This window comes from Berghia stephanieae, chromosome 1, assembly GCF_034508935.2.
Source record: "Berghia stephanieae isolate SIO BIC M18660-M18661 chromosome 1, UCSD_Bste_1.3, whole genome shotgun sequence".
In the NCBI taxonomy this organism is placed as follows: domain Eukaryota; kingdom Metazoa; phylum Mollusca; class Gastropoda; order Nudibranchia; family Aeolidiidae; genus Berghia; species Berghia stephanieae.
The window spans coordinates 24398745-24415091 of NC_088360.1; the positions used below are offsets into that span (position 1 = coordinate 24398745).

At 37.1% G+C, this 16347-nt stretch overlaps 1 protein-coding gene across 2 annotated transcripts in view; it reads left to right on the plus strand.

The window, feature by feature from the left end:
• The first annotated feature begins 583 nt into the window (after positions 1-583).
• LOC144970789 (molybdenum cofactor biosynthesis protein 1-like) overlaps positions 584-16347 on the plus strand; it is a 31046-nt gene continuing 15282 nt past the window's right edge. Inside the window, exons 1-3 of one of the 2 annotated variants that reach the window (XM_078910811.1) lie at positions 584-1147; positions 4876-5002; positions 13082-13249. In XM_078910811.1, coding sequence (XP_078766937.1) covers positions 914-1147; positions 4876-5002; positions 13082-13249 — 529 coding nt within the window. In that variant the 5' untranslated portion in view covers positions 584-913. The remainder of the gene's footprint in view (positions 1148-4875; positions 5003-13081; positions 13250-16347) is intronic. The other variant, XM_078910802.1, reaches the window with a different exon arrangement.

Consider the following 16347-nt stretch of genomic DNA (forward strand, 5'->3'; position numbering starts at 1 on the left):
TTTTATCACCTCTGCCAATGACTACTGTGTGTTGTAGCAAGCTGTTCTCCATTAGAGCGGGATTAACAGAGGCACGACGTGAACGTTTTGCTACATTTGCAGGTCTGATAACCGAATGCAATTATGGGCTTGATTTAGCATTGTTGTTATAAACATACATTGCGTCTGTTTGAGAGCACTGTAATTCCATTACAACGACGAGCCAATAACAATTAGAGTAATCGCACCTGCAAATAAGTACACGTCGGTAACTGATTTATTAAAAAATAAATGGATACCCCCCCCCCCCCAAAAAAAAAAAACAACCAAAAAACAAAAAAAACAAAAACAAAAAAAACCCCAAAAAAACCACATAAACAAACAAAAAACAAAACAAAAAAACAACTTGATTATGCCTGTTTTGTTTTGCTTTTGTCTTTTTTTTTTTGGAGGGGGGGGGGGGGGTTCTTTCATTTTTGCTGACCGTTGTTGTCGTATCTGCTCTCTCTTACCAGAATCTTTAGTACACATCTGTGGCCTGTGGCCTGTGGTCGGAGTCCTCTTGCTCGTGAATGCACTTTGACCCTGAACTATGACCTCATATGACACAGCAAAAGAAGGCCACTGTGTCAAATGTGTTTGTGGGATGTGTGTTGTTTGTTTTATTATTTTTCTCTGTGTTCGAATCCACGACTAAAATTCGTTGTGAGGAGGTAATAATAACGTTGTAGAAAACGCTTTACCCAATTCATACACCCCTTGATGCCGTGTCTGAAACCTAAACAAAAGAAAATGTTTGTCGGTGGACATGAAGATTCAGGATTGAAAATTGAAATGAAGTCAAACGACGACAATGCTCAATTCTCAACATAGAAACGTGTGTTGGTGAAAAAAGAACACTTTTAAACGTTTATTTAGAATTCATTATTTCTATATGAAGCTATCGATGTCAATAAAGCACAGCATCTCTCATTCAATCTCATTTATGAGTATGAAACACACCAAAACGTATAGTCATGCGTATAGACTTCTTGCAGAGCTTCCCTGCAGCAAATGGCTCCAGTTCTCAAACAGACACAAAAGATGGAATTCTTCCAGCTATTATTCAAGTGTTCCAAGACTTCCCAAAGATCATACTGAGCCCATCGTGAATGACAACTCGCTAGCGGTTAGTGTGTAGCTATGTGTAGTGACTGTAGTGATAAAAATCATGTGTTGCTCTTGTCTTATCAATTTAATGACTGGACAAAACTAAACTTAAAAGGGCACTGGTGAAGGAGAGAGGTCTCTGTCGCCATCATGCTTTGTTTAGACAGAGACCGTGGCCAGATAGTTTAAAGTGTTTCAAGGCTAAATATCAGCCATTTTTTTCTGTACCTGAATTATTTCTAGGGGAGGCCTTCCGAAAGCTCCTACATCCCCAGTATTCTTGTTCTAGTTGGGGTTTGGGAGGAGAGGGGTGGGGGAGGGGACTTTTAAAATAATGTTCTTGTAGGGGTTTGGGAGGGGGGGGGGGGAGACTTAAAAAAAAAAACGTTTCCCCCCTCAACACACAGTAGAACATTATAAAAAACAAGAATACTGGGGATGTAGGAGCTTTCGGAAGGCCTCCCATTTCGATTAACCAAAAATATAGCCAATTCATAAAAAAAGATGTTGCCATTTATCATTTAAACGTGCCATGTTTGTGATTAAAAAATAAATAAATCTTACCTTAAACCCGATGCTACTTTGGCAGATAAAGAAGAAGGATTAAAAAAATTTTTTTTTACTTTTTAATTTGTTTTTTTTTTTTTTACTTTTTTTTTTTTTTTTTTTTTTTTTTACATTATTTTTTTTATTGTTTTTTTTTTTTTTTAAAATATTTTAAGGCCAATATACCTATACCTGTTTATTGTCATATTTAAAAGACGGAGATAATTCTAAATTGGCAAAGCAACGACAAACATTGGGTGTCTCCCATTCCTCTGAGGTTAAAAAAAGGAAGATTGTCAAAAAATCAAAAAAAGAAAAAAAGAAAAAAAGAAAGAGAAACCCGATACCACTGTGCCAGATTGACAAAGAAGAAAATTGTCAACAAAAAAAATGGCAAGGAGAGGGTGGGGGGAGGGACTTTTTAAAATAATGTTCTTGTAGGGGGTTTGGGAGGGGGGGGGGGGGAGAGACTTAAAAAAAAAAACGTTTCCCCCCTCAACACACAGTAGAACATTATAAAAAACAAGAATACTGGGATGTAGGAGCTTTCGGAAGGCCTCCCATTTCGATTAACCAAAAATATAGCCAATTCATAAAAAAGATGTTGCCATTTATCATTTAAACGTGCCATGTTTGTGATTAAAAAAATAAATAAATCTTACCTTAAACCCGATGCTACTGTGGCAGATTGAGATAAAGAAGAAGGATTAAAAAATTTTTTTTTACTTTTTAATTTGTTTTTTTTTTTTTACTTTTTTTTTTTTTTTTTTTTTTTTTACATTATTTTTTTTATTGTTTTTTTTTAAAATATTTTAAGGCCAATATACCTATACCTGTTTATTGTCATATTTAAAAGACGGAGATAATTCTAAATTGGCAAAGCAACGACAAACATTGGGTGTCTCCCATTCCTCTGAGGTTAAAAAAAAGAAGATTGTCAAAAAATCAAAAAAAGAAAAAAAGAAAACAAAGAAAGAGAAACCCGATACCACTGTGCCAGATTGACAAAGAAGAAAATTGTCAACAAAAAAATGGCAACATCCCCCCCCCCCCCCCCCCCCCCCCCCCCGATCTCTCTCTCTCTCTCTCTCTCTCTCTCTCTCATTCTCTCTCTCTCTCTCTCTCTTTGTCTCTCTCTCTCTCTCTCTCTCTCTCTCTCTCTCTCTCTATCTCTCCCCCTCATTTTCCTCTTTTTGGTAAGTAAGTTTCTCTGCCATGCCATGCCTTTCCCCTCCCTCTCCCCACCCCGACTCCAGAACTGCTATTTACTACACAGCCAAGGTTACAACTCAGTCTCTGTGTAAACAAAGCAAGATGGAGACTGGGACCTCTCTCCTTTACCAATGCCCTTAAAAGTGTTAAAATTAAAAGTGCTGTCACGGTGAGGGAAACACTTTTGATGGGCAAGATATTCCTGTTAGATATATATTTTCTCATTGCTGTGTGCTTGATAAAATCTTCATTTTCGATGATCAATACTCCATTATATTTTACTATGACATCTAGGAGTCCTGATATAACTCAGTTTAATGCCAGAGCATTCCCCGCACAATCAAACAGATTCATCCCTTTTCTCACCCAACATTGATTGGGAAGCTGGGCATGATAGATCTGGTGGAAAGTACTTTGCTGTTCATATTATCATTAACAAAGGGAAGTAAGGGATTTTCTATCTACAAGTACAAGAGTCTTATATAAAGTCTGGCTTTACTAACTTATCCAAACCAACTAAGCTCTAGCTCTTCAGTCTTGTACCATGGAGATAAACTCCAGATCTATGGGTTACAGTCGTTGCGTACTTAAAATTTCTCGATTTCTGGCTACAGCACTATAAAGCTTACTCCCCAAAGTTGAAAGTTGGGGAGGATGATTTTTCCTGAAATCAGAATCCTCCAAACACAAACAAATCCTGCATAAATTAAGTTCCTCCCGCCCTTACTTCCTAAATCCATTTAAAATTAAAACTCACCTTTATGCGAAGAAATGCCATTTTTGATGATACAGCAGTCCATATACAATGTCAAATGGTTGTCCCAGTGAAGCAACAGTGTTTGTTTTTTCATAATTACTATCCGGTTACAATTTAGTTAAATTGATATTAAATTTTGATTTGCCACTTTCAGCAGAGTTTTTTTTTCCCTGTGATCTCCTGAATTTATTTGCTAAAACCGGCAGTGCCAAAACTTTCCGGCCAACTTTTAATACTGCCTCTCCTCCCTTTGACACTATTTTGACGTCTCCATAATCTAAGTACCTCTGTTCCCAGCAATTACAGAATTTTCTTGGTCATAAAATCACCAACTGAAGTGAGCATTTGGGTAAGAAAAAATGGCTACAAAATTTCATTAATGAAGGCCATGATCATTTCTCACAGTAAGATTTACAACAAAGTTTTCCTCATCAACATTTCAATTTCAGTGGGGTTTTTTTTTGGTGTTTTATTATTTTCTTTGTGGTTTTCTTTGGAAACATTTATTTTCTCCCCATCCCATACCTTTTGTATTTGTCTTGAATTGATCAACTTATGCCAACTGTAATATCGCCTTACCTTACCTTATTACCAGACTTCTGTCTCCCTACAGAGGTTGAATATTGTGGAACGCCATTCTTCACGCTCAAGGGCCATAACCGAGCAATCAGTTATCTTTTTTGCCAGTTGTTGCCTCCACATTTCCTATCCAGGACTTTCTTGTTTGGTCTCGTGCCTTTCTGCCAGCTAACACTGAGTTTTGGATAGTGTTGTGTCTCCGAACGTGTATTGCCTGACAACTTGATAAGTGGTGCTTTTGGCTAGGAATCCCTTTGAGTGCATTTAGTAGATATTGTGCTATATAAACGCTCTAGGTTGTTTTTTTGTTTTGTTTTTTTAGCATATTGGACTAGATGATTGTGGGTGTTTCAAGATTGAGAGTTTGGATTTTTAAAATGTAAATTACAAATAAAGACAAAGAAATCCCTCCCCACCTTACCTATCTTGATTACAGAAGTTCCTAGATTACAGAATTCTAGATTTGAGAGATGTGATTCATATGTTGAATACCTCATTATTCTTTTATACAGAATTTTCAGCTCTGATAAGGTTTAGAATGCTACATTGACTTTTGATTTGGGTGTGATAGTGCAGTTCAAACAATGGGAATAAAAGAGAGGAAAACAACAATTAATTTGGATAAATATTTTTTAAAAATTTACTCTTTACAGGTCGAAGAAAAAGTAAAGGCAAAAGTTTCCAAATTTGATCGCCCGTTTTCAGATTTTTTAACGGATCTTCATGGAAGGCAGCATACATATCTTCGTATATCTCTAACAGAAAAGTGCAATTTAAGATGTGAGTGTAATGATTGCCATGAAGGTATTCCAGTTCATTGAACTATTTTTAAGTGGAAAAGCATTCTTTTTAACTTCAATCTTAATAAGTAATTCAATATTTTAAAGTATTTGTATCAAATAGGTATCCATTCATAGTCAGGTACAATGGAGACATCAAAGATTTGATCCAGAGTTCTACAAATTTCTCAATATAAATCTAAAATTTCAATTATTTTTGAAATGATGTTTTTCTTCAGATTATTGATTTTGGGTAAAATCACAATATTTTCATTTTAATTTGGTATTGTTGGTAACAAACATATTTAATATTTTCAAATGAATTATTTGTCTTTTTAAGAGAATTTTTTCCCTCATATTCATTGCATCATATATGTTTTTTATAATTGATCAGGTCAGTACTGCATGCCAGAGGAAGGAGTTCCTCTTTCCCCAAAGGCCACATTCTCACCAGCTCCGAAGTCATTACTTTAGCACGTCTATTCGTCTTAGAAGGTGTCAACAAAATACGTCTTACAGGAGGTGAACCCACAGTCAGGCCTGATCTCCTTCAAATTATAGGTCAGAAAGTTGAAATTATCATTTATGTGCGGCTTTGCAGTCTTTTGGTATGATACTCTGTTTCAAGTGTAGGTCTTTGGTACGAGTCAAGCTGGAGATGGCGTAGAGTGGAGTTCTTGGAGAAGGCTCACTTTCCTGCACTGTGCTAAGGTATTAAATGAGTACCTGTTGGGTAGCAGTGCTTATCTCTATCAGAAAAAATGGATATAGTGCCTTATAGGGGTCCCATTAAAGATGTTAAGTCTTGCTGTTGGCTTGAGATTACTCGTAAAGTGCTAGAAGCACATTTAATTTCATATTCAGGACAAATGCTGATAAGACAGGCTCAACAAGCTTATGGCTGTAACTTACTTACTTAATCCTCTTCGGGCCTTGAGGCACATAGGGCATCCACCAGACATCTCCATTTTTTGCGATCGGCTGCTTTTGCGGTGGCTGTATTCCAGGTCAGGCCTGCTTCCTTTAATTCTTTCTCCATCGTCCTTCGCCAGGTTTCTTTGGGTCTTCCCGCTTTCTCTTCCCATCTGCTGTCCAGTACAAGGCTGTCTTGGGAAGTGACCCTTTTTCCATTCTGGCCACATGACCCAGCCAACGCCATCTTCTTCTTTTTATTTGGCTATCAATGCTAGTGCAGTCAGCTTTCTTTAATAGATCCACTGTTCTTATTTTTGTAGGCCAAAATAAATTAAAAATTCTTTTTAAACACTTGTTCTGAAAGGCTTCTAGTTTCTGTATTAAGGAGGATGTCATTTTCCAGCTTTCACTTCCATAAAGCAGTACACTTAAAACATTGCTCTTGTATATTTTCAGCTTTGTCTTTCTCATTATTTGCTTTGATTTCCAAAAGTTTTTCAGCATGCCGAAAGTCTGGTTTGCCTTTTGAATTCTGTGCTTGATATCGTGTTCTGCATTTCCGTCGTCTGTTATTTTGGATCCGAGGTAGGAGAACTCTGTTACCTCTTCAATTATATGTTCATCTATCCTAATTTCACTGTCATGTTTTGGATTCACCCTAATGTACACAGTCTTATCGAAATTTATTTTCAGTCCAATTTTCGAGGCGTTCTTGTGTAGTACGTTTAGTTTCTCTGAGGCGTCTCTGTGTGTACTGGAAACTAACGCGATATCATCTGCGTAGTCTATATCTTCCAGAAAAGATGTCAGTGTCCAGCGAATGCCTCTCTTCTTACCATCAATTGTATTTTTCATGAGCCAGTCTAGAGCCAGGATAAACAGAAGCGGGGAGAGTATGCAGCCTTGTTTTACACCAGTTGTTACATTAAAGCTGTCTGTTAAATTGTTACCACAGATCACTTGGCATTGGTAGTTGCTGTACATTGCTTTGATTAGGTTGACTATCTTCATCCGTATACCATAATGGCGGAGTATTTTCCACAGGGACTCTCTGTGTAAGCTGTCAAAGGCTTTTTCAAAATCGACAAAAATGGTGTAGAGGGGGCTGTTCCATTCAATGCTTTGCTCCAGGATTTGTCTCAGGGTAAATATGTGGTCACTACATGACTTCCCTTTTCTGAACCCTGCCTGCTCTTTTCTAAGAATGTTTTCAATGTGAGGTGAGATTCTTTTCAGAAGGATTCTATTAAAAATTTTGCTCGTTACGGACAGGAGTGTGATTCCACGCCAGTTAGCACAATTTCCTAGGTCTCCTTTCTTGGCTATTTTATGGATGATGCCTTTCTGCCAATCCTCTGGTATTTCTTCCTTTTCCCAAATGTTGGTGAACAGTTTACTGAGAATTTTGGACATTTCTTGCGAGTTCGCTTTAAGCATTTCCGCAGTGATTTTGTCAATACCTGGGGCCTTGCCATTTTTTTGTTGTTGTATTGCCTCGTGCACCTCATGCTCAGTGATTGGACCAAGATTAACCTCTACGTCCCTTTCTGCTTCTGGGATATCTGTGTAAGAAGATGGGTCTGGTCTGTTCAGAAGGTTTGCGAAATATTCTCTCCATCTTTCAATTTTCTCCTTTTCGTCTGTGATGACACTACCATCTTGGGATTTTAATGGTTTCTCTTGACCATAACTTCTGTTTCCCGAGAGCTTTTTTGTGATTTTGTATAGTGTTTGTGTGTCGTGTCTTACAGCTGCATTTTCTGCTTCAGTTGCTAAATTTTCTGCAAAATCTCTTTTGTCTTTCCTTGTGGATTTTTTCACTTCTTTATCCTTCAATGAGTATTCACTGGATAGCCTTTCTTTCAGTCGGGGGGATTTAGCGTTCAGGAGATTTAGTTTGATTGATTTTCTTTGGTTAATGAGCTCCCATGACCTTGCTGATATCCAATTCTCTGTATTGGATTTATTGTGTCCTAAGTGTTCAGTGGCACTTTCCTGCATGACGTGGTTGAAATCTTGGATTGTCATGTTTGTAATATCTTGTATTGCACTGAATTTGTTTCTGACTGAGATATTGAAATTGTTTTGGATATCTGGGATTTTCAATTTATCTGTGTTGAAACGTTTCTCCTTCTGTTTTGCTATTTTTGTTTTCATCAATTTAGTAGAGATTTTGGCTGTGACAAGATGGTGGTCACTTCCAATGTCTGCCAATCGTCTGACTCTGACATCGTTTAGGCTGCTCTTCCATTTTCTGTTTATAATTATATGGTCTCCTCCCTTTGACACTTTTTTTGACGCCCAAATCTAGTACCTCTTTTTCCCACAATACAAATTTTTTGGGTCATAAAATCCCAACTGAAGTAGCTTTGGGTAAGAAAAAAGGCTAAAAAATTTCATTAAAAAGGGCCAGATCTTTTTCTCACAGTAAGATTTAAAAAACAAATTTTTTCCTCATAAAACATTTTCAATTTCAGGGGGGGGTTTTTTTTGGGGGTTTTTTATTTTTTTTTTTTGGGGTTTTTTTTCTTTGGGAAACATTTTTTTTTTTCCCCCCCCCCCCATCCCTATTTTTTATTTGCTGAATTGATCAACTTATCCAACTGTAATATCCCCCTTCCTTTAACCTTTTTCCCCCAATTTTCTGTCCCCTACAGGGGTTAATATGGGGGAAAACCCATTCTTCACGCTCGGGGCCATAACCGAGCGTCATTATTTTTTTTTTTGCCATTTGTTGCCCCACATTTCCTATCCAGGACTTTCTGTTTGGCCTCGGCCTTTTTTTCCACAACACTGTTTTTTGGATATGTTTTTTGTCTCCGAACGGTTTGCCTGACAATTTGATAAGGGGCTTTTGGCTAGGAATCCCTTTGAGTGCATTTATAGATATTGTGCTATAAAATGCTCTAGTTGTTTTTTGTTTTTTTTTTTTTAGCATAGGGACTAAAATGATTTTGGGGTTTCAAGATTGAGAGTTTTTGGGTTTTTAAATGTAAATTACAAATAAAGACAAAGAAATCCCTCCCCACCTTACCTATCTTGAATTACAGAAGTTTCCTAAAATTACGAATTCTAGGGTTTGAGAGATGGAATTCATATGTTGAATACCTCATTTTTCTTTTTATACAGAATTTTCAGCTCTGATAGGTTTAGAATGCTACTTTGACTTTTTTGAAATTTGGGGGTGTGATTAGTGCAGTTCAAAAAAATGGGAATAAAAGAGAGGAAAACAACAATTAATTGGATAAATATTAAAAAAAATTTACTCTTTACAGGTCAAGAAAAAAGTAAAGGCAAAAGTTCCAAATTGATCGCCCGTTTCAGATTTTTTTAACGGATCCTTCATGGAAGGCAGCATACATATCTTCGTTATATCTCTAACAGAAAAGTTGCAATTTTTAAAATGTGAGTGGTAAAGATTGCCATGAAGGTATTCCAGTTCATTGAACTATTTAAGTGGAAAAGCAATTCTTTTAACTTCAATCTTAATAAGTAAATTCAATATTTTAAAGTATTTTTGTATCAAAAGGTATCCATTCAAGTCCAAAGGGACAATGGAGACATCAAAGATTTTATCCAGAGTTCTACAAATTTCTCAATATAAACTAAAATTTCAATTATTTTTGGAAATGATGTTTTTCTTCAATTATTGATTTTGGGTAAAATCACAAATTTTTCATTTTAATTTGGTATTGTTGGAACAAACCAAAATTAATATTTTCAAATGAATTTTTGTCTTTTAAGAGAAATTTTTTTTTCCTCATATTCAATTGCATCAAATATTTTGTATAATTGATCATGTCATACTGCCAAAGCCAGAGGAAGGAGTTCCTCTTCCCCCAAAGGCCACATTCCACCAGCTCCCCAAGTCATTACTTTTTGCACGTTCTAATTTTGTCTTTGAAGGTTCAAAAAAATACGTTTTTTACAGGAGGTGAACCCACAGTCAGGCCTGATCCCCCTTTAAATTATAGGGCAGAAAGTTGAAATTATCATTTATGTGCGGCTTTGCAGTCTTTTGTATGATAACTCTGTTTCAAGTGTAGTCTTTGGTACGAGTCAAGCTGGAGATGGCGTAGAGTGGAGTTTTGGAGAAGCTCACTTTCCTGCACTGGCCAAGGTTTAAATGAGTAACCTTTTGGGTAGCATGCTTTTCTCATCAGAAAAAATTGGATATAGTGCCTTATTGGGGGCCCATTAAAGATGTTAAGTCTTGCTGTTGGCTTGAGATTACTCGTAAAGTGCTAGAAGCACATTTAATTTTTTTATTTGGAAAATGCGAAAAAAGAAAAGGAACCAAACTATGGCTTTTTTAAATTCTTACTTAACCCCCTTTGGGCCCCGAGGGCCAAGGAAACCACCCAAAAACTCCCATTTTTTTGCGATCGGGTGTTTTGCGGTGGCTGTATTCCGGTCAGGGCCCCCTTTTTTTTAATTCTTTTCTCCCTGTTTTTTTCCCAGGTTTTTTTTGGGTTTCCCCCCCCTTTCCTTCCCCTCGTTTTTCCCGACAAGGGTGTCTTGGGAATGACCTTTTTTCCCCTTCTGGCCAAAACCCCCGCCAACGCCATTTTTTTTTTTTATTTGGCTATCCCCAAGCTAGTGCAGTCAGCTTTCTTTAAAAGATCCACTGTTTTTTTTTTTTGTAGGCCAAATAAAAATTAAAAATTCTTTTTTTTAAACACTTTTTTCGAAAGCTTCAGTTCTGTAATTTAAGAGGATTATTTTTCCCCCTTTTCACTTCCAAAAACAGTACATTAAAAAATTTCTCTTGTATATTTTTTAGCTTTTTCTTTTCCCTTATTTGCTTTGATTTCCCCAAAAATTTTTTTTTAGATGCCGAAAGTGGTTTTTTTCCTTTTGAATTCTGTGCTTTTCGTGTTTTTTGATTTCGTCGTCTGTTAATTTTTTTGGGTCCGGGTAAAACTCTGTTACCCCCCTTCAATTATAATTTTTATCTATCCCTATTTTCACTGTCATGTTTGGATTCACCCAAGTAACATCCCCTTACGAAAATTTATTTTCAGCAATTTTCAGGCGTTTTTTTGTGTAGTAAAATTTTTGTTTCTCTGAGGGGTTTGGTGTACTGGGAAACTAAAACGCGATACAAAACTGCCCTTTTGTCTATATTTCCAGAAAAAGATGTCATGTCCACGGGGTTCTTCTTCTTAACCATCAATTTGTATTTTTTTTATGAGCCCCTCTTTTGACCGGAAAAAAAAAGAAGGGGAGAGTATGCACCTTGTTTTTTTTTTTTTACCCATTGTTCATTTAAAAGGTCTGTTAAATTGTTTACCACAGATCACTTTGGCATTGGGAGTTCTGTACATTGCTTTTTATTTAGGGTTTTACTATTTTTTTTCCGGAAAACCCTAATGGGGGGAGTATTTTTCCCCCGGGGACTCTCTGTTTTTAACTTCAAAGGGTTTTTTCAAAAAATCGACAAAAATGGTGTAGGGGGGGCTGTTCCTTCAATCTTTTTCTCCAGGGATTGTTAGGGGAAATATTGGTCAAAAAGACTTCCCTTTTTTTGAAAACCCCGCCTGTCTTTTTAAGAATGTTTCAAAGTGAGGTGAATTTTTTTTCAAAGGGAAATTCTATTAAAATTTTTGCTCCCGGGGTTAAAGGAAAAAGAGTGTGATTCCACCCAGTTAGACAAAACCTAAGGGGTTCCCTTTCTTTTCTATTTTTTTGGAAAGAGCCCCTTTTGCCCCTCCCCCGGTATTTCTTCCTTTTTCCCCAAAAGTTGGTAACATTTTTTCTGAGAATTTTGGACATTTCTTGGATTGCTTTAAGCATTTTCCCCCAGGATTTTGCAATACCTGGGCCTTGCCCCTTTTTTTTTTTTTGGTTGTAAAGCCTGTGCCCCAGCTTGATTGGACCAAATTAACCCCTACGCCCTTTTTCTGCTTTCTGGGTATTTGTAAGAAAAAATGGGTTGGTTGTTCAGAAGGTTTGGAAATATTCCCCCCCCCCTCTTTTCCCCAATTTTTTTCCTTTTTCGTTGGATGCCCCTCCCATCTTTGGGGAAAATTTTTTTGGTTTTTTTTGACCAAACTTTCTGGTTTTCCCCCGGAGCTTTTTTTGTAAAAGTTTTGTGTGTCGGGGCTTACAGCTGATTTTTTTTGCTTCAGTTGCTAAATTTTCGCAAAATTCTTTTGTCTTTTCCGTTTGGGTTTTTTTCACTTCTTTAAAACCTTTCAATGAGTATTTTACTGGGTTTTGCCCCCTTTTTTTTTCATCCCCGGGGGGGATTTTTTCGTTTCAGGGGAATTTTTTTTTGATTGAATTTTTTTTTTGTTTTAAAGAGCCTCCCCGACCCCCTTCTGATACCAATTCTCTGTAAATTTTGGAATTATTTGTCCAAAGGGTTTTTAGTGGCAAATTTTCCGCTGAAAGTGGGGTTTAAATCTTGGGCTTGTTGTTTGTAATTCTTTTTTATTGCACTGAATTTGTTTTCTGCTGAGATATTGAAATTGTTTTGGATAACTGGGGTTTTCAATTTTTTCTTTTTGAAAACGTTTTTTCTCCTTTGGTTTTGCTATTTTTTTTTTTTTTTCATCAATTTAGTAGAGATTTTTGGGCTTTTGACAAATTGGGGGGGGTCACTTTTCCAATGTCCCGCCCCAATCGCCCCGACCCCTGAAAAATCGTTTTTTTGGCTGCTCTTCCTTTTTTTTTGTTTATAATTAATGGTCATGGAAGGCAGCAGTAACCATATCTTCGTAATATCTCTAACTAGAAAAGTGCAATTTAAGAAGTGAGTGTAATGATTGCCAATGAAGGTATTCAGTTCATTGAAGAACTATTTTACGTGGAAAAAAAGCATTCTTTTTATTACTGGTATGATGCAATCTTAATAAGTTATTCAAATTTTAAAGTATTTGTATCAAATAGTTATCCATTCATAAGTCAGGTAAAACTGGAGACTCAAAGATTTGATCCAAGTTTCATACCCATTTCTCCCTACATAAATCTAAATTTCAATTATTTTGAAATGATGTTTTTCTTCAGATTATTGATTTTGTAAAATCACAATATTTTCATTTTAAATTTGGTATTGTTGGTAACAAACATATTTAATATTTTCAAATGAATTATTTGTCTTTTTAAGAGAATTTTTTCCCTCATATTCATTGCATCATATATGTTTTTTATAATTGATCAGGTCAGTACTGCATGCCAGAGGAAGGAGTTCCTCTTTCCCCCAAAGGCCACATTCTCACCAGCTCCGAAGTCATTACTTTAGCACGTCTATTCGTCTTAGAAGGTGTCAACAAAATACGTCTTACAGGAGGTGAACCCACAGTCAGGCCTGATCTCCTTCAAATTATAGGTCAGAAAGTTGAAATTATCATTTATGTGCGGCTTTGCAGTCTTTTGGTATGATACTCTGTTTCAAGTGTAGGTCTTTGGTACGAGTCAAGCTGGAGATGGCGTAGAGTGGAGTTCTTGGAGAAGGCTCACTTTCCTGCACTGTGCTAAGGTGATTAAATGAGTACCTGTTGGTAGCAGTGCTTATCTCTATCAGAAAAAATGGATATAGTGCCTTATAGGGGTCCCATTAAAGATGTTAAGTCTTGCTGTTGGCTTGAGATTACTCGTAAAGTGCTAGAAGCACATTTAATTTCATATTCAGGACAAATGCTGATAAGACAGGCTCAACAAGCTTATGGCTGTAACTTACTTACTTAATCCTCTTCGGCCTTGAGGCACATAGGGCATCCACCAGACATCTCCATTTTTTTGCGATCGGCTGCTTTTGCGGTGCTGTATTCCAGGTCAGGCCTGCTTCCTTTAATTCTTTCTCCATCGTCCTTCGCCAGGTTTCTTTGGGTCTTCCCCGCTTTCTCTTCCCATCTGCTGTCCAGTACAAGGCTGTCTTGGGAAGTGACCCTTTTTCCATTCTGGCCACATGACCCAGCCAACGCCATCTTCTTCTTTTTATTTGGCTATCAATGCTAGTGCAGTCAGCTTTCTTTAATAGATCCACTGTTCTTATTTTTGTAGGCCAAAATAAATTAAAAATTCTTTTTAAACACTTGTTCTGAAAGGCTTCTAGTTTCTGTATTAAGGAGGATGTCATTTTCCAGCTTTCACTTCCATAAAGCAGTACACTTAAAACATTGCTCTTGTATATTTTCAGCTTTGTCTTTCTCATTATTTGCTTTGATTTCCAAAAGTTTTTCAGCATGCCGAAAGCCTGGTTTGCCTTTTGAATTCTGTGCTTGATATCGTGTTCTGCATTTCCGTCGTCTGTTATTTTGGATCCGAGGTAGGAGAACTCTGTTACCTCTTCAATTATATGTTCATCTATCCTAATTTCACTGTCATGTTTTGGATTCACCCTAATGTACACAGTCTTATCGAAATTTATTTTCAGTCCAATTTTCGAGGCGTTCTTGTGTAGTACGTTTAGTTTCTCTGAGGCGTCTCTGTGTGTACTGGAAACTAACGCGATATCATCTGCGTAGTCTATATCTTCCAGAAAAGATGTCAGTGTCCAGCGAATGCCTCTCTTCTTACCATCAATTGTATTTTTCATGAGCCAGTCTAGAGCCAGGATAAACAGAAGCGGGGAGAGTATGCAGCCTTGTTTTACACCAGTTGTTACATTAAAGCTGTCTGTTAAATTGTTACCACAGATCACTTGGCATTGGTAGTTGCTGTACATTGCTTTGATTAGGTTGACTATCTTCATCCGTATACCATAATGGCGGAGTATTTTCCACAGGGACTCTCTGTGTAAGCTGTCAAAGGCTTTTTCAAAATCGACAAAAATGGTGTAGAGGGGGCTGTTCCATTCAATGCTTTGCTCCAGGATTTGTCTCAGGGTAAATATGTGGTCACTACATGACTTCCCTTTTCTGAACCCTGCCTGCTCTTTTCTAAGAATGTTTTCAATGTGAGGTGAGATTCTTTTCAGAAGGATTCTATTAAAAATTTTGCTCGTTACGGACAGGAGTGTGATTCCACGCCAGTTAGCACAATTTCCTAGGTCTCCTTTCTTGGCTATTTTATGGATGATGCCTTTCTGCCAATCCTCTGGTATTTCTTCCTTTTCCCAAATGTTGGTGAACAGTTTACTGAGAATTTTGGACATTTCTTGCGAGTCGCTTTAAGCATTTCCGCAGTGATTTTGTCAATACCTGGGGCCTTGCCATTTTTTTGTTGTTGTATTGCCTCGTGCACCTCATGCTCAGTGATTGGACCAAGATTAACCTCTACGTCCCTTTCTGCTTCTGGGATATCTGTGTAAGAAGATGGGTCTGGTCTGTTCAGAAGGTTTGCGAAATATTCTCTCCATCTTTCAATTTTCTCCTTTTCGTCTGTGATGACACTACCATCTTGGGATTTTAATGGTTTTCTTGACCATAACTTCTGTTTCCCGAGAGCTTTTTTGTGATTTTGTATAGTGTTTGTGTGTCGTGTCTTACAGCTGCATTTTCTGCTTCAGTTGCTAAATTTTCTGCAAAATCTCTTTTGTCTTTCCTTGTGGATTTTTTCACTTCTTTATCCTTCAATGAGTATTCACTGGATAGCCTTTCTTTCAGTCGGGGGGATTTAGCGTTCAGGAGATTTAGTTTGATTGATTTTCTTTGGTTAATGAGCTCCCATGACCTTGCTGATATCCAATTCTCTGTATTGGATTTATTGTGTCCTAAGTGTTCAGTGGCACTTTCCTGCATGACGTGGTTGAAATCTTGGATTGTTATGTTTGTAATATCTTGTATTGCACTGAATTTGTTTCTGACTGAGATATTGAAATTGTTTTGGATATCTGGGATTTTCAATTTATCTGTGTTGAAACGTTTCTCCTTCTGTTTTGCTATTTTTGTTTTCATCAATTTAGTAGAGATTTTGGCTGTGACAAGATGGTGGTCACTTCCAATGTCTGCCAATCGTCTGACTCTGACATCGTTTAGGCTGCTCTTCCATTTTCTGTTTATAATTATATGGTCTATCTGACTTTCTGTTTTCCCATCTGGTGATTTCCATGTCAATTTGTGGATGTTTTTGTGTGGGAAGAAAGTTCCACCAATAATGAAGTTGTGTTCTTCACAAAATTCTGTCAGTCTGCTTCCATTGTTGTTCATTAACCCTATGCCCTCCTTTCCAACGGACTGATTTGTTTGTGTATTGCCAACTCTAGCATTAAGGTCTCCGATGATCATGAGCATATCATGTCTTGGAATGTTTTCAACGGCCATTCTTAGAATATCGTAAAATTCTTCTTTGTTTTCTTCATCTGAATCCTCTGTAGGTGCGTAGCATGTGAGGATTGATAGCTTGGTGTATTTTGAGTTGTGTCTTGTGTATAAAAGTCTTTCACTTATCGGTTTCCATTCCAATAGTGACTTGTTGTTTTGCCTGGCTATCAAGAGGGCAACACCTTCTCTGTGTTGGTCATCCTTTCGTCCTGACCAAATGATC